Here is a 19,320-nt window from a genome sequence, read left to right as displayed (position 1 = left end):
ATTATAAAATAATTTATAATTTGAGATAATTTTTTTTTCTCTAAAACAACTTATAATTTGAAACGGAAAAAATATATTTTTTATCTCGCACACTTTCACCGATTTCAAAAATACACTAATATACCATAAAATACGACACCTTTTTTACATTCAATTTTAGATGTACGTATATAATTTCTTTCAAAAATACACTAATATACCATAAAATTACAAAGAGAAAAGATATGCTTACACCCTTTTTGACACCTACACCGTATTATTATACGGTTTTGTTTTTCTAAAGTATTTAATTATTATTTTTTTATTTGTTATGATGCAAAGAAACACATGGGCATTTGTATTTGTTTGGGTGTAGATACATGGTGTAACATTTATGGTGTAAGCATAGCATCCCTCAATTACAAATCGACACCTTTTTTACATTCAATTTTAGATGTACATATATAATTTCTCTATCCAATTCTAGGTTATCATTGCCATTCTCAATAAAATTGCCAACTCAATACTTCCTCATACAAAATGCCACCTCCATACCTCCATCCAAAGTTTTCCTCACTCTGATATGTCCTTCCATCAAGCTGTCAGACTGAGATTTTAATCTCTATCCGAGTCTCCAGCTCATGTGTTTGTTTTTATGTTACCTTCTTTGTGCAAAATTATAATTGAGAATGCACCACATACATTTCTGCAAAATTCTTTGTTTTTTATTGGTAACAAAGAGGGGAAGAATATTTCAATTATTATATAATAAATGTTTTACATTTCAATTTAATCACCATACAGATCCAAATCAATGACAAAAAGAATCCAAAGTAAACAAAATTAATATATCAAAATAATACATTACATTAAACCAAAGAACATTGCATATATGACAGATCCAAATCCAATGATGAAAACATGAAAATTTGAAGCTATGTGATGTGAATTTGATGAAGAAGGAGCTACAGGAATGTTCCCAAAAGCAGCTTGATAAGAAGGTGCATTTGCATTTGCAGGCAATGAATTAGGACTACTAGCTTCTACATCAACATTTCCAGTTCCACCAACAGAAATATGAATCTTCTGATTCTTTTGGCAATGACCATTTACTCCACTTGTGAAGTAAAAATCACCATGTGATGATGTTATGTTAAACAAAGAGTTACCATTGTTCATAAACAATATTGGATCTTTAGTGTTGCAGCTTTTGTAGGATTCTTGTGTCACTTGAATCAATGAATCTTGACTTGGTGGATATAGAAACACTACAAAAAAATAATAATTAAATTAGAAAAATGTTCTCTTTGGTGTAAAAAATAAAAAATAAAATTGTAGATGCTTACAAAGTGAGTCTCCAAGGGTGAAGTTGTGGAGTTTGGACCATTTGGTGTAGATTTGAGGGTTTGATGAGGAGGGTAAGCTCCAAGCATTTAGATCTCCAACTTTGTATTGGAAAGAGAAGACTTTGGTTTGGATTTGGAGGAATGTGAAGAGGAGAGAAGAAAGAAGGAAGAAGATGGTGTTATGAGTGGCCATTTTTTTCTTAGATTTAGGACCCAACAAGGGGGACTTTTATTGGCTTGAAATTTGGTAAGTGGAAGATTTATAAATGATCATTCAATGAAATTAGAAGAGACACTATTACACTAATGTCAACTTGATTGTTGGAATCTAAACTTATATATATTATTCCTCTCACTTAAAAAAATCAATTATTAATTATAAGGGTTGATATATTAAATCATAAATTAGAAGATAGGAAAAGAGGTGAGGTAGACAAGGGAAAAAAATATGCTTAATAATGTGCACATGGCCAGCTGGTTTGTTTATAATTGAAGTGGGAAGGGAATGGTATGTTCTTGTGATTTCATATGTTTGTGCGGTGCGACCAAGTTTAGTTAATAACATATCACATGGTTAACAAAATGGAATCATGTGATTTATTTAATAAAATGAGGACTGAATATACCAAATTACATGATAAATAAACCACAATTCAATACTCTGCTATATGGGGCAAATTGGAAAAATGATTATGTAAAAAACTTTTTTATTTTGAGGCAAGTATTTAACCATCAAGTTAATTGATCTATCATGCAATTTATTTTAGGACAATTTTTGAAAGTCAACGTGACAATCCATGTCATTTAAAATCACATTTGTTGTTGATTAATTTTTCAGAAAGGTTAAAAAAAATAAGAGAACCTTGTTTCAATAATGTAGGTAAGAAGTTTTCGAATTCTTTTAAACTTTGTTTGACAAGTCATTTCAGTATAATATCTTATTTACTTTATTTCTTTCATGTTCAATGTTGTAGGTAAGATGCACCTTGATGTTGTCAACCTAGAAAATGTATCAGAAGTATTCCTAATATCAATGTTGTTAAAGTTAACATTAAGAAAGATTTTACTTTTAAACAAATGTTTACATTACATGATCATATGTTTAAATGAGTTTTGGTGGAAGCTCCTAAGTTAATTTTTGGGATAGTTATCGAGAAGTATGATTTAGGTTTTGATAGAAGACAACCATTTGATTTAATGAGTTGTGAAAGATGTGGTGGGTATAAAAACTTCTCTCGAAGTTGAATCGTGATGACACTAGATTAAAGAAATGTGGATTTCTTTATAGGTTGCGCATATACTGTATGGTGGTGAATTATGCCCTAAGTTGGTGAATTATAGGGAATTCGTATTCTAATACATAAAACTCTTGCTGGAGAAATCATCCGAATTTCATTTATAAAAATAATTACCTCATATTGTAGCAAATCTTGTAGCTCTGGCTACCCCACCTGGATTTCAAGGACAGAAGGATGTTGTTGCTGCTCCTCGAAAGTGAAAGTTCTAAATGATGATGGAAAATTTGTAAAGACCCAAGCTATGAAAAACGAGGATTTCAAGACTCGGAATCTTCACACTAATAAGGCATTTAGACATCTCGCGTTCAAGGTAGACGGCGTGGCCACTCGTAACAAAATGCTTGAAGCTCAAATTTCTTAGGTAGACTAACAACAAGTGTCTACATCATCCCCAACCGGAATTTTGTCGGTACAACCTAAGCAAAACTCAAAAGGGCAGATAAACGATGTTACACTGCAAAGAAGTAATGAGCAGGAACCTTTAGTTAACAAGAGTGATGAAGGAAATGCTTAAAAGAGTGAGACGACGCCAATTGAAAGGAGGTTGTTGTTGAAGGAGAAAAAGAAGATTTGTATGTAGTTTCGCCTCTATATAAGCCTTCGATCTCATTCTCACTGAGATTTGCAAAAGCAAAGATTGAGAAGCTCTCTCTCTCTCTCTCTCTCTCTCTCTCATGTCTACATATGCTAAATTCTTAAAGGAAATCTTGTCTAATAAGTAAAGATTAGATGACACTAGAGCACAACTGCTTACTGGGGAAGGCAGAGTTATCAATCAAAATAAATTAGCCTTAAAACTGAAAGACTCGGGAAGTTTATCAATTTCATTTGTCATTGATAACAATATCATAGACAAAGTCCCGTGTGATCTTAAGGCTAGTATAAGCTTAATGCTCCAGTCTATTAGTAAAAGACTAAGTCTCGATAAGGTAAAACCTACAAAAATATCCTTACAACTAGTCGATATGTCCATAAAGTATTCGGTAAGAATACCAGAGGATATCCCTATTAGGATGGGTCATTTGTACATTCTCATTGACTTTGGTCATAATCATAAAAAAGATGCTCATATTGCTATTCTCTTAGAAAGACCTTTCTGACAACGGTTGAAGTCATAATAGATGTAAAGAAAGTTTTATAACAAAACTTTAATTGAATATTAATTTAATATTAAAAATAAAAAATTAAATATAATATTAAATATTAAATTTAATGAAGTATGGCAATTCAACATTGGTTTTCAAATGAAATAACATAATCATTACAATTTTAGAATTTTTAATTATACAAATTAAACAGACTACCCGTGGTCCATACAAACTAGCCATAATAGATACTAAGTTTTTAAAATCAAATGAAGCAAAAGTCTGATGCTTTATATAGTTTTTCAGACTAATCCATATTAGTTAATACATTTTAACGGCTCTAGTTTTATCAGATGAAGCAACAATAAACTTATTTTAAGACACAAAGTTTAATCATGGAGAGCACTTCACCGTTCATAACAAAAGCAGGCATTTCAATATTTAAGTTATCCATTCAAAACAAAATCATCATGTTTAACCACCATGAATAGAATCTAAAATGAAGTCAACCAGACTAAACATCACAAAAAAATATTTTGAAAAAGAAAAGAAATAAAACACCAAAATTTTAAAAATCAAATTGAAGAGACCTTTGATTTTTTTTCAAAAAAGAAAGTTATAGCTAATAATGGAAAAGAGAAAATGCCTAGAGGAATATTTGTATTGATGAATATAGAATAATACAAATGAGGAAAAGTGAATTTAAGTAATTACAGTAAACCTATTTACAGTCATTCACAAACCAGTAACTATCTACTAACTACATTTCTAATAGAAAGCAAAATCAATTTCACATCACAAAATCAAACGCTTGTAACTTCATTAAAATCACATTTAACATGAGCAAACCCAATTATAATGCAGTTCAACATGAAACCAGACAACTTAATTTGAAGAGTTGAAAATCATTTGACTACATTGATTCAATTGGTACAAAAACCTGTTATTATTCAGTAGGTAGAATACAATAAACCTATACAAGCTCAAATAAGATATAGTAATAATAATATATAATTTATAAACAACATAATATGTAGAGATATTACTTTTCCCTTGGGGTTGTGTCCCTATAACTTCAACTCCTAATCTGCAACCAACCATAGTGGATTGCAGTGTGATACCGCAAAAGAGAAGATTATATACATCTGAATCTTGAATGAAATAAATAATGAGATTAACCTTCACAGGTCATTTTGCTCATTTTCACTCGCCTCGCTTTCAGATTGTTACAAAGGCTTGCTGAAAACAAGGCAAGCTGGACAGGAGAAGATACATGACTCTTATTGACCATCAACATGCAAAGAGCAGAGCCGCTTCAGCAGAGAGAGGTAGAGGGAGGGGGGAGAGAGAGAGAGAGGAGGGGAGAGAGAGAATGGAGTACAACTTATAATTTATCATCACAGCTGGTGTACACTTACTTCACTAAACACTATCATTATTATCCACATTCATGCACCTTCCTCTCTTTCTCCGTTTTGCTCCTGGCTATGGAAAGCAGCTACCTGTTGTTGCAACTGCGGAAAAGGATAACCAAATTGTTTATTAGTTTGGCATAAACCATCAGGGGGCCCTTTCATGGCCTTGAACACAACAAGATGATTATAGAAATGACAAGTGAACAATAAGAGTATATATGATTTAAATATGTGAATGTGATCATTCTTTTCATAAATTCAGTTTGATACCTGCAAAATAATGTTATGTTATAATATAATACAATATAAATATAGTATAAATCATGTTAAAATTATATCAATTTTTTTTCAACAAAAATGATAAAAATTATGCAAAAGAATATGATAAATTATCTGTATGGTTTTCTATAATTTAAAAAAAAAAAAATCAACTGTTAATCTTTTTTACTATATTAGTTAATGAAATCATTATTAATTGTATAAGAACCATAACTTTATATATTTCTAAATAAAGTATTTAACACCAAAATAATAAATGTAATAAAGATGTATTGAATTATAAAACTATATTTTCATATAATGTTACCCTATTGGTTAGTTTTTAATTCAGCCTCAGGGAAAAGTTTTAGCTAATAGGTTGTAATGGAATGGATTTGTCATATTGGTACACCAAACAACGGATTATAATATTGTATATAATAATAGTTTATCCTATTGTATCTTCTTTATGTTAGCTGCCAAACGAGCCCTTAAGGTTGTAACCAAAAGTCTCCAAGGTGTACATCACATATATGTAATGCAAGCATGATGAACCCAAAAAGGCTGAAGAAAAATCAAGCATGATAATGAATCATAAAAACTTGTGGAGTAACTTACCTGCATGTGTTTTAACTTCTCAGAAGTAAGTTCATCTGTCAAACTGGTCACACTGTCAACACAAAATAGAAGGACCAGGTGAGCGTTTTGAAGTCAAAGCAAAAGGGTACTTGAAAAGTGTTTTACAAACTTATAACTAACCGAGACTGAAGTTCTGAAATTTTGGCCAGCAGAAGTTGTTCTCTCTCTGGAGCTGATGTCTCAACCTATGAAACGTTTGGGGGAAAATCAAGCTCTTGAAAACATGTTTTAAAAATATGGATTGTGTTAACAAGTGTCATAAGGGCATTGGTTAAAGAACCTATAAAAAAAACTTTAGTATTGGAAATACAAGTCAAACATTTGTCGAATAAATACACAATTTTCTATACAAAGGTTATCTCTTTTGATTCCTTAAACAATGCCCTAAAAAAACTTGTTAATTAAGCATACAATTTATGGGGCTACATGAAATGAAAATTTGCTTACACTGCCATTATTTTCTGAACTACGAGGTATTGGTGGCAACTTTCCATTCTGAGAAGCTGAAAATATTAAATGCACTCATCATGTAATCAATGCTATACAGAAAAAAGAACGTCTTCAAACATAATGGAAAAACTTTCACTCACCATCATTTGCCTCAGCAGTTTGCAAGCTATTTAACAGATTCATTATAAGATCCTGGAATGAAACAACTCTCAGATAAGACTATAAATTTGTTAAGTTACATAATCAATTATCCAACGGAAAACAGTTTCCCCACCTGTTGAATAGACGTCTGCTGGTAAAGATTGTGAAGGTGAGGCACAATAACAGATGCGGGAATATTCACATTGGCAGAATCATTGGAAGACTGTCCAACTCCAATTGGCTGAATATAAATACATCCAACGAAAGACAGACGAGCATTATACATCACACAAATACAATAATCAATAAAACATCCTAGATACTCTTTAACCAACCAAAGACGCCAATATTCACAAAAATATGATAAATAAGAAAGCTAGCTTTAGAACAAACGGAAAGTTACAAACCATTTGCTGTTTGAAATCCGCCATCCAATCACCAACACTGGCAGATTTCTTCAGTGGTGAAGAATCCTATATGTCATGTAACAGGAAGAGAATATCAAATGAGAGGAGTAAAATGTAAACAATTGACAATAATTAATTAAACCATCAACCAACCTGTGGAGATCGGCGTGAAACTGAACTTACAGGAATATCCTGTGCAACAAATGAAGTCAGTTAAAGTTGTAGATAAGGTCAAATCAACTATTGGAAAAAAAATATACCTTTACAAGATCTAAGTTTTCTGATGTCACTGAGAACCGCCCTTTAATTTGCACAAGATTAGCCTTAGATTTATCATCAGAGGAATCTCTGAATCCTAACAAGTGGTGGTGAAACAAAAATCAAAACCAAGAGCTTAACAGGACTGGTTCGAAAAATAGCTTACAATGCAAATGATAATTGAAATACCTCCAGAGGATTTTATTGGGGCCGATAAACTATTTGCTGAAGCACGATTAGGAAGCATCAATGGACCACTAAAGCTTGGAGCACGACGTATATCGCGATTACTTTTCTCACCTGATAACTGACTTTCATTCTCAAACCTAAAAGTAGCAAAGAATTGCAAATTAAACTAGAGCAAGGACACCTCAATTACCAATAAGCATAAAATGACCAATTGGACACAAAATGTTTTGCTTTATTTATTTGAACTTCAAATTAAGCTAATTACATAGTATACTTATAAACAATCAATAAAGATAAAAGTGAACAAGAGGATTCTTCAGAAAGGTAGACTTTAAATTGTGAACTTCTAACTATATTATATATACATTTCTTTCATATAAAATTTACCTATTTAACATATATTGGTTCAAGTGGTTCAGCAAGTTAGTCACTTTTTCAATCACTTTCACAGCCAACACGCTTAAGGTGTTGGAGGCGGCAATTAAGGCAACCCAAATGCCACAATGAAGCAGCTAGGGGAGGACCGCAATGAAGGCAGAAATTCCAACATATCTAACAATTGTAAGATCAAGAAGGTTGGACGAATTGAAGACCTAAAGCAAATGAGGAATAGGTTGTTGAAGAAGTATGAAAATTATGTCAACATGGAAAGGGTGAAAGTGCAAACGCGAAGGAAAGGGCTTGCTCCTCCATAATCAAACGCATAGCACATAGAAAACATGGAAGAGGTATTGAGTTTTGTAATGCTGGATCTCATTCTTGGGGAATGGTGTCAACATTTCCTAGTTTAATGGAAGTGACTCATTTGGTTGGATATGAGAAAAGTAAGGAGTAAAACCAGAACCAGCTTGGTCATTGGAGAAGAAACTGGAAAATCAAGAAACAAAACAACAACTTCATAAGGTAACAGAAACAAATGATGAACCAGGGACTGATGTGGTCAAGAAGGAGATAGATCTGTTTACTGTAGTGATGCATGGGTGGAAGTACCACTTGGTGGCAAAAAAAAGAAACTAGGTTTTTAGTCCAGTTGGTCTACTGGCTTCGCTCCCAGATCAACAAAACTGTACAGCCACTATAAAGATTTGATAGGAATGGGCCTGTTAGTAAGGTAGGAGACATATTGGTTAACAAAGCAAATTTTGGGCCCAAGGTGTGGCGTGTGTATGAGAGACGGATTAAGAAAGGAGCCTAAAGGAAAGTGTGATAGCTGATGTGGCAATTCTGTTAGGATGTTTACAATTCCCATAATAAGTAGCATAGTAGGGAATTAGTTACGGAGGGTTGTTATTTCCATTTCACCTTAATGGTTAGGCAGTGAGAAGCTTGTTTCTCAAACTGTGGAGCTTTGCTCGGCTTTGTATTACGTTTTCCTTATTCCATATATCAATAAATCCTTGTCCATCTATTCCTTGATCTCTGCTCTATTAAGATTCAAGTTATTAAAAGTTCGGCTATGCCCCCACCGGCCACCACAACCAAAGCTGACAGACGCCAGCCTACACGGACAGGTGTTTGCACCTAAGAGATCCATCCCCCTGGTGCAAAGAAGTGGGTTCTACAGAGGAGAAAGGGGAAGGGACAGCATTGATATTCTGAACAGAGGGTTTGAATTTGAAGCTTGAGCAGGTCCAAATTGATTTTAGGAATGAAACTTGTTAAGGTAAGGTAAGGTAAAGGAAGCTTCTGCCAACCAAGGTCTTATTTGGACATTATGGCAAGGGCCAAGCCCAAGCTGACAGAATAATAATAATAATAATAGTCTTTTACTGTTCTTGGAGCAATGTATATCAGAATGGACTAACAAGATTAAGCATAGCTTCCTAGATTTCCAATTTCCAAATTGCAACTTTGACAACAAGGTTGAAATTCAAGAGGGTGTTATTGTTTAGACAACAGATTGGAAAATCAGTTAAAGAACATTAGAGTAGTTAGCTAACAAATTTGATAAATAAATGGACGGTGCAAGAGTAGCGGTATCAGTATCACTCATATTTGGCCGCAATGAGTGAACTGAGCAAAGGCTCTGCTGGAAGAGGAAATCCGGGAGAATTTTTTTCTGTAGATTTCAAATCATCCAAAAAAATTGTTCCTTATCTTTGTTCATACCAATTTTCCATTCTCTTCTCTAGATTCCTAATACAACCATACAGTTTGTTTCTGCATTACTGTTAAAACATGGGGGTGACAATGTTTTACTTTCCATCCCTTCCATTTTATTATATCCCTTTCATTTTATTTCCACTCCCTAAAACTTCAAAATATAACCCAATATAAGAACAAATAACAATGATATAATATGCAATACCATACATACCTTTCAAATAGACGTCCTCTTTCGGGTAAATAATGACCAAGCACTGTGCCAGGCACAAGCGGCCCACTTTGGGTTTTACCAACTTTCACTGCCTGAGTTTTAATTTTGCTTGTTCCCACGTCCTTTTCTGAAGTAGATGCTGATGCCTCAGCAATCAATCCATTTCTTTTATCACTCTGTGATACCTCATTACCACCCACTTGTAACGTGGACTCGTCTTGTTGTGCGTTATCTGAATTTCTCTGGTCCACGCGGGATTGAGAATCACTTGCATCCTGTCATTACAATTAAACAAAGATTTTCATAGATTATTTCTACGGTAAGAATTCACTGGACGTGATTTGTGATAAGACACTGGTTGTATTATTGTGATAAATAAAGTTAGTTCAACCAACCCTGTTAGAGCTGAAGAACTTGTTTTCATCTTCTTCCGTTATCTCTGCAATATCATCTTCATCTTGCACCTAGTAAAATCATAAGATATTAGTTCTGACCAATCAAAGAAAAAACAGCCACATATAATCTGAAACATGATAATTCATACCAATGAAGCTTGAGCTTTCAAATCTTCAACGTCGAAGTTCCACGCACTAACTCCTCGCTTATATTCACTCTAGAAAGGGAAATATATAAATGGATTAGACTTCAATGGTTACAAAAGCAACGACGTTGTATTCTCTTTTCTGCAAGAAAAACATACACTTCAATCTATATTTTCCAAAGCTTTAAAATTTCTAACTTTCGAAAGATAACCAAAAACATTGTCAGAATTGAGACCAATTGCCTAAAATTCATCCCCTTTGTTAACAAAAGATGCATTTAGTTAAGAAAAGTACTCTATTTGTTTGTTCTTAATTCTTTTTCAGGTGTTTGGCCAAAAAAATATAGGTCCTTTAAGTGAAAGCAAAAGGAAAAAAAAGCTGTGTTAAAAATAAGCAAAAAAACTGGATATTCTCAGGAAACAGAGCAACAAGAAAAAAAATTGTTTTTCACAGATTTTTTTCTTTATACTACTGTTAAGAAATGTACTTAGGTCTAACTCAATCCTACAAAACCGGTTTGTAGGAAGAGGATTGCCCCACTTATAAGCACATATAGGGCATGAAAATAAATTGTGGGTGGCCCGATATCGAAAACTTGATAGCACCGGGATCTTAAATCTGGCTCTGATACCATGTTAAGAAATGTGGTTGGGCCTAATTCAACCCTACAAAACCATCTAGTAGGGTGAGGATTTCCCCCACTTATAAGCACATGTTCAGACCATATATTATCCAATGTAGGACTCTTAACAATTAGAGAGCTTTTTATAGAAATAATCTTTGTGAAAGCATTTATCAAAATAGTAAACTTTCACTGCAAGGCCAAATGAGTGTGCAATCATGATTATTATTATGATTTGTAAATTAAGAAGTCCAGAAATTGCTAGCTCTTTCTTTTTAGATCAAATTGACAACTAATTCTAGGAAAACCAACCAAAGCTCTACCATTTCAAGTGCATAATCTACTGTATCTAACTCTAACAACCAACAACCAGACTGGAATAAGCTCTGCAATGAAATTTTCTAGTAGTGAAAGAAACCAGTATCAAGAGAAAGAAAAGTAAAATGACAAATTTAGCTTGTATAAACCCATACATGAAAATGCTTGCAGAAACCACCAGAAAAAATAGACTACACTTAATGACAAATAAAATTTGAATATCAGCTTTACCTGAGATATTGCTTCTTGTTCAGCAGAAGGCATTCTCTTCAGTGCTAGTTGAGCTGCATCTTTAAGCTGCAACATTTCAGTGAAGTCATGCAAACGTAACAGAACAAGAGAAATTACATAACAGGCATTGAAGCATGTACGAAATCAAACCTGGAGGGCTTTTACACGAGTCCAAAGAGGCGGTAAATCAGCAAATAATTTCTTCACAGAAAGCTCCGGAGGCTTGGCTTGTTTGAAGAAGGAGTGTTTCAGTAACTTGTCCACGGACGGCCTCTTTGTTTGATCTTTTACCAGGCACATAGCAACCATTTCCTTAAAAGACTGATCACAACTGGAAATACTTTAATTAGACTGTCACTATTAAAGTACTCCTTTTTTTGGAGTACTACTAATCTACTATAACTATTAATTCCACACGTTGTAATTTCAATATACAAACAATATCCAACATATTAAATTGCAGTCACAATCGAGATTGCATCCTTAAGCTTGATATTGCAGATAATCACATTCAAAAATGACTGTGTGTCCCTAATCATTGGTTGTAGTAGAGATTGCATCGTTATCCTTAATATGGCAAATAATCACAATAAAATAAGACAGATGCAGCCCGAATTGCGGAATGTTTTACTAAACTTTGTCTATATCCAAAGCCCTCTTTACTCTCATTACTTATTAGCCATAATTAATTAGCAAAGAAGTAAAACCACAAATACAGACACATGACAAAGAAAGAGTGTTTTAGATTTTCAAAAAAAAAAGGAGTGTTTCAGTAACTTGTCCATGGATGGCCTCTTTATTTGATCTTTTACCAGGCACATTGCAACCATTTCTTAAAAGACTGATCACAGCAAGAAATACTTTAACTAGACTGTTACTGTTGAAGTACTAGTCCTATCAGTCCACTGTAATTATTAATTCAACACATTGTAATTCAATAAAGAAACAACATCCAACATTTTAAATCGCATTCACAGTAGAGATTGCATCATTATCCTCTATATTATAGATGATTTTAATCAAGTATGACCAGTTTCCCCAATCATGGTCAGAGTAGAGATTGTGTCGTTATCCTTAATATTGCAGACGATCACAGATCAAATATGACTGATATGTCCCCAATCGTAATCGGAGTAAAGATTGTGTCGTTATCTTTAATATTGCAGATAATCACGAATCAAATAAGACTAATATGTCCCCAATCGCGGTTGCAGTAGAGATTGCATTGTTATCCTTAATATTGCAGATAATCACAATCAAATATGACTGATGCAGCCCCAGCCGCAGTAGAGATTGCATCGTTATGCTCGATATTGCAGATAATCGCAATCAATGCAGCGCCAGCCGCAGTCACAGTAGAGATTGCATTGTTATGCTTGATATTGCAGATAATCGCAATCGAATATGACTAATGCAGTCGCAGTAGAGATTACGTCATTATGCTTGATATTGCAGATAACTGCAATCAAATATGACTGATGCAGCCCCAGCCGCAGTCGCAGTAGAGATTGCGTCATTATGCTTGATATTGCAGATAATCGCAATCAAATATGACTGATCCAGCCCCACCCGCAGTCGCAGTGGAGACTGCATCATTATGCTTGATTTACAGATAATCGCAATCAAATATAACTGATGCAGCCACAGTCGCAGTGGAGATTGCGTCATTATGCTTGATATTACAGATAATCGCAATCAAATATAACTGATGCAGCCCCAGCCGCAGTCGCAACAGAGATTGCGTCATTATGCTTGATATTGCAGATAATTGCAACCAAATATGACTAATGCATCCCCAATCGCAGTCCCGATAGAGATTGTGTCAATCCTTAATATTGCAGATAATTTCAATCAAATATGATTGAGGCATCCCCGCGACCGTGGAATGTTTTTACAAAACCTTGTCGATATCCAAATCCCTCTTTACTCTCATCAGTTAAAGCCATAATTAATTAACATGCAAAATAAAACCGCAAATATACAAATACTCATAACTAAGAAGTATTCTACGTAAATAAGAACGACACGTGTAGGCAGAAAGAAAAGCCATACCTTCGAGAACTTTTTATCACGATCGTAATCAAGACCGGGAGGTGCATTCTGTATGGTCATGAGTAAAACCTAAACAGATAACACAAACAATTAATAGTAGCAAGTAACTATCTCCTTCAAATTTCAAATTACATGATAATAACAAAAAGTTGAAGTGAACAACAAGCACATTTATCCCTTCAGATTGATAAACACCTTCATTGGAGGATACTTAGAGAAAGGTGCATGACCATGAGCCAACTCAAGTGCAGTAATTCCAAAAGACCATATATCAGCCTTGAAATTATAACCAGTACCAGGTTGCAGTACCTCCGGCGCCATCCTTCAAAACCAACCACAAAAATAATATTCAATCAAATCACATAATATGCATAATCGGCGACGAACATCGAAACAATATCGCAATCACATAAGAAGCATAATGAAGCAAAACCAGTACCAGCAAGGAGTACCAACGAAAGTATTCCTCGACCGCTGCCGATCACCAGTATCAAACATAGAAGCGGAAACACCGAAGTCAGAAAGTTTGACTTCACCATTAGTATCAAGCAAAATATTCCCCGCCTTAACATCCCGATGAATGTGCCCATGCTGATGAAGATAATCCAACGCCTTAAGCGTCTCCTTAAGAATCGATCCAATAGCATCCTCTTCAAGTCCATCCGGATAAGCAGCTTTCATGAGATGCAAACAAGAACCCTGCGCCATAAACGGCATAATAACCCAAAGCTTATGATCAACAACGAACGAACAATACGATTTCACCACGTTCCGGTGATCAATTAAGCTCATGATCTGCGCTTCCTTTCGAATATCTTCGAAATTGGAGTTGCATCGATCTAGATCGAGAGATTTCACAGCTACTTCCTCGTTGTAAGGGAGGTAAACTGCGTGAAAAACCGTCGCGCTTGCACCGTAACCTACTTCCTCTAGAAGCTTGTAATCGCTAGGATTCGCAGAATAGCTTCTGCTTCCCGAACCCATTTGTGATGTGTTTGGCTGTGTTGACTGTAGTCAGCTTTTTAGAATCAGAAAAATGGATTTCGAAATCGATTTTTTACTTGCAGCTTTTTTGAATCAGAGCAATAAACAAACAGTTTTGCTGTAATGACTAGTATGCTTCTTCTGTTAATGTGTTTGTGTTTTGTAACCCACTTTTCCTTCGCAGTCTTCGCTCTTCAATCTATCTTCTACTACCCTATAATAAATAAATAAAATTTCATTGTAAGAAAGAAGATAATAAGCCGTGTTAATTGTTGCAATTTTTATTATTTAATTCATTTTCTAATTTGTTGTTATTATTTTAAGGGTATTATTGTGATTTTGATTGAGTTTTTTATTGTTATGGATTTTAAAATTTTATGGGTCTTGCTTGGGCTTTGTCATCCTTTTTGGCAAAAACTATTTAGGTGTGAGTGAAAACTATTTAGATTCATCATGTAGTCTTGATTAGGGAGGGAGAATCTTTTGAGACTTTGACATGCAATTTTTTAGATCCTAGAGTTTAGTTAGTGTCATATAAATTTTGAGTTAGATTCCAAAATTTTAGTTGACAACTTTGATTTATTAAAATAGGATGATTGATGATTTGAGATGGTTATTGTTTAGATTTGTATATGTTTTGGTTTAGAACATAAAATCAACCTCAAAAAGGTTGAAGGTGGTGGAGCTTCAACAAAGGTGGTTGATAGTTGTGTATCCATGATTATAAGTAAGGGAATACAAATTATTTAAATTTAATTAATTAATGATTATATTATTTAAATATTATTTGAGAGTCGGTTGGTCGAATTTTAAAATAATGCAAATTATTTGTATAACGACAGTGGGTCGACTGAAAGAGATATTGTGTGTAGGGTTGTATACATAATTTTCAAAGTTTATTTGTGTGCAAATGCACATTCTCTAGTGTGACTAGATATACGCTCAATGGTAAATATTCTTTATGGTTGTTGTCCAAGATGAAAACCATAAAACATATTTTATCGTCAAAGTCATTATAAACGTGATATAATAAATGAGTTTGGAAAATAAAAAACACCTGAAGTAGAACACGTTATACCTTTTATATAAGAAGAAGTGAGACAATATCATTCACGAGTCTTGTCTCTTTGGCCATAGAATTTCAAAGTCACATGTTCATTTGGTCGATCCAACATCCTAAATATAGTTGATTTTTCTTGTTTATATATATCAAGTTGTTCTTGCATCTCGATCTTATGGACCTAAAATATTTGATATCAAACAATATAGTTTTGATATTCAAACCCAATAGTTAAATTTTCAAAGACACAAATTAATGTGTTCGCACCTAATATATTAAAGGCGGTCATTAGTTAGTCTAACTCTACTTTATTACTCTTGATATTTTATCTATATTGATGATATTATTCCTTTTGAAACGTGATAGATATTCTTTAGTATTAAATAAGTAATAATTATTTTTTAATTATAATTTTTTGAAATTTTTTTTTTTACTTTATAGAAAAGAACTCATGTGTACGTGTACTTTTTGGTTTTTCGCACATATCCCTTTAAGATGTATTTTGTAATTTATTAATTTATAAAATAAATTTTTATATAGTTATTTGGAAAACCAATTCTTTGTAATAATTATGTTTGGTAATATTATATGAATATGTTTATTTTAGTAAAATTTATGTCGTATAGTGACTTTTGTAAAATGTGTTATTCTTGACCTATTTTAATGAAGAAATTTGTGTATTGAAACTAATGTGACATTTTTTTAAAAACTATTAGATTTCTTATATTTTTAGAATTTGAGTTCAATGTGTTTTATTAGTGGTATCTTAACAGGTTTCTTAAGGTAGGTCAAGTTGTGTGGGTCATGTGTCACTCATGTTTAAGTTGTATGTCAGGTTAACATTAGCTTTGAGTCAATGGTGATTATGTGTATATTTTTATGTTAGTTGATTAATTGATATGTGATTGATCTATGATTATGTAGTTGAGGAATTATTGCTTAGTGTAGTGAGTAAATAATTTTGGAATAGTTTATGAATATTGAAGGAGTGTTAGCCACTAACACGTGTTTTGTGTGACACCCCGTTTTTATTTATCAGTTATTTTATTAGTTACTTATTTTATTAATTATTATATGATATAGTAATTACTTAATGGTGCGATTTTGTGAATATATGTGTTATATATGTGTTGGATCATTGGGTGTGAGAATAATAGAAATGAGTAATTTGGCCTAATGATACTAGGAAGAGTAAAGGCTTGGGTATATGTTAGTAAGACCATTAGTGGAATTTGTTTTGGTAAGGGTTTTGATAAAACAAGAGAAATAGAAATTAGAAAGAGAATGGAAGAAAATCAAGAGGAGAGGAAAATAGGAGAAAAAAGAGAAAGGGAATAGAAGAAGAGAGAACCCTAGAAGAAGATCTACATCCAAGGTAAGGGTGAGTTTTTCATTTGATTATGGGAATATCTAATGTATGTAATGGGTAGCAACATGAGTTATGATTTGAGATTTCAATTTCTAAGTTTTGGTATGCTTAGGTTTTGATTTAGAATCCATGAAATTGATGTTTGAATCATGTTTTTATGTTGGTAATTGATACTACATGATGGGTATATGTTATAATGTTTTTAGTTAATGAAACATGGTTGTTTGGATGAGTTTTATGGATGAAAATCGTAGGAACCCAAGATTGTTTCGAAATAGTATTTTTCTGGTTTTTCAAAATGAGTTTTATATTTTCATCAACTGAAGTGGATCTTGTATGCTATTGATTTATCATAAATTTTTTGGAATTTTAGGAATATGTTTGGATAGTGTTGTGAAAAACAATGTCAAGAACAAAATATAATAGGAATTAGGGAAGATAAGAAGAACAAGGAAGAAGAAGAACACAAGAATTGGTTATAACTGCTATTCTTTCATTTTATCTTAGAAAACAAGATTACAAGTTTACAAGAATAACAAATAACCTCTCTCACCCTAAATTAGGATTTGCAGCTTAGCAATGATGACAGACTAGTATGCTATTTATAATAAAACCTAACATACTAACTAATGGGCTTTTTCTACAAGGCCCATTACACAAGCCAACTTAATAAACAAGCTAACTTAACAAATTAGGGTTTAAACACTAAAACCTAATTTAACATGCTAACAACCCTAGCATCTTCGACACAAGCATGTGAACAACCTTCGACTTTATGCTTAATCCTGTCGAACCAAGAAGCTACCCTTCGGCCATACTAGAGTTCGATCCAATATCTCACAAATCTCCACCTTGGATCTAACTCTACAACATCAAGGGAATAACTAGCTTTCTTCATGCAGCTTTAGCAACTACATACAGTGGAAAAACTTGCAACTCGGCAATGTCTTCTCTCTTTTCGTTAACACAACATCCATAGCCGCCGCTCCCTTCAACGCTTCCAAACAACCCTGCTGTACTAGTAGGGCTTTCATCTTCAAGCGCCACAGACCGAAATCATTCACTCCGGTGAACTTTTCAATCTCATACTTTGTTTAAGGCATCTTCTCCACGCTCACCGCACTAATTTGTTGTGAATTCGATGCCAAGAACAAAGTATAATGCAAGGGAAGAATAAAGAACAAGGAAGAAGACGAACACAAGAATTAGTTATAACTGCTATTCTTTCACTTTCTCTCAGAAAACAAGATTACAAGTTTACAAGAATAACAAATAACCTCTCTCACCCTAAATTAGGATTTGCAGCTTAGCAATGATGGGAGACTATTATGCTATTTATAATAAAACCTAACATACTAACTAATGGGCTTTTTCCATAAGGCCCATTACACAAGCCAACTTAATAAACAAGCTAACTTAACAAATTAGGGTTTAAACACTAAAACCTAATTTAACATGCTAACAACCCTAGCATATTCGACACAAGCATGTGAACAACCTTCGACTTTATGTTTAATCTTGTCAAACCAAGAAGCTACCCTTCGACCATACTACAGTTCGATCCAATATCTCACAGATAGCTTTTGAAGCGATTCTTTGTATGAACATAACACTTGATTTTTGTATATATGTATGTTTTGAATTGCAATTGGTTGAGAATAACACTGTTGAGCATTGTTTGTTATGTGTTAATTATGATGTGTTGAATTGGTGAATGTTATGAATGTGTTTCATATGTGAATGATGACATGATATATGTATGTTTGTGCAAAAGGTGAGATAATTCATATATGATGAATTATGTGATATATATGCTTGTATAATTAAGATTTGGAGATGGTCTTAATTGCATATAATTGTTGATATTTGCACATGCATCATTTGTTGTTGAGAGGCAATGTTTGTTAGTTTCGTGGAAGCGAGTGACTTGTCACAAACCCTGGAGATGAGTTTGAAGCTTAAGGGACGAGCTTATTTTTGGTGGTTATATGTCTTAGAGATGGACTCTGTGAAACCGATAAAGATAACAAATTGGTACCACATGCATATTACATAGAGTTGCATTAAAGTCACATGTGTCGATGTGAAATGTATGTTTGGTATGCTTTATGTAACATTGGTGCGAATGGTACATTGTTGGTATTTGTGATGATTATTTTGGTATCTTGAATAATTGAGCTATGTTGTATATGTAAACATGTAAATTGTGTTAAAAAATGTTGAATACATGAATGTATGAAGTGTGATGAATTCTATTGATGTATGTATGTTATACATTACTTATTGTTATGTATTTCTATAATGATATGAATTCTCACCCTTCTGTTGAAATTGATGATTTGTACAACATCGCTCAGGTA

At 33.4% G+C, this 19,320-nt stretch overlaps 2 protein-coding genes across 2 annotated transcripts; both read right to left on the bottom strand.

Moving 5' to 3' along the window:
- Window positions 1-813: 813 nt before the first annotated feature.
- On the bottom strand, window positions 814-1,644 carry LOC131617275 (early nodulin-like protein 8). The gene is made up of 2 exons (XM_058888599.1): window positions 1,326-1,644; window positions 814-1,247 (listed from the first exon to the last, which is right to left on the bottom strand). The coding sequence occupies exons 1-2, from the start codon at window positions 1,516-1,518 to the stop codon at window positions 844-846; spliced, it is 597 nt and encodes a 198-aa protein (XP_058744582.1). The 5' UTR covers window positions 1,519-1,644; the 3' UTR covers window positions 814-843.
- Window positions 1,645-4,597: 2,953 nt separating this feature from the next.
- On the bottom strand, window positions 4,598-14,757 carry LOC131644254 (serine/threonine-protein kinase BLUS1-like). Its single transcript, XM_058914705.1, has 18 exons — window positions 13,987-14,757; window positions 13,743-13,869; window positions 13,548-13,616; window positions 11,646-11,816; window positions 11,496-11,561; window positions 10,327-10,395; window positions 10,178-10,246; window positions 9,783-10,057; window positions 7,466-7,602; window positions 7,279-7,373; window positions 7,172-7,210; window positions 7,019-7,084; window positions 6,745-6,852; window positions 6,611-6,662; window positions 6,468-6,523; window positions 6,141-6,205; window positions 6,000-6,051; window positions 4,598-5,222 (listed from the first exon to the last, which is right to left on the bottom strand). The coding sequence occupies exons 1-18, from the start codon at window positions 14,529-14,531 to the stop codon at window positions 5,157-5,159; spliced, it is 2,127 nt and encodes a 708-aa protein (XP_058770688.1). The 5' UTR covers window positions 14,532-14,757; the 3' UTR covers window positions 4,598-5,156.
- Window positions 14,758-19,320: the final 4,563 nt, after the last annotated feature.

The sequence above is a fragment of the Vicia villosa genome, linkage group LG1, assembly GCF_029867415.1.
Source record: "Vicia villosa cultivar HV-30 ecotype Madison, WI linkage group LG1, Vvil1.0, whole genome shotgun sequence".
Classification (NCBI taxonomy): Eukaryota; Viridiplantae; Streptophyta; class Magnoliopsida; order Fabales; family Fabaceae; genus Vicia; species Vicia villosa.
The sequence above is the reverse complement of the archived record's forward strand: the minus strand, read 5'-3'. Positions and strand labels throughout refer to the sequence as shown.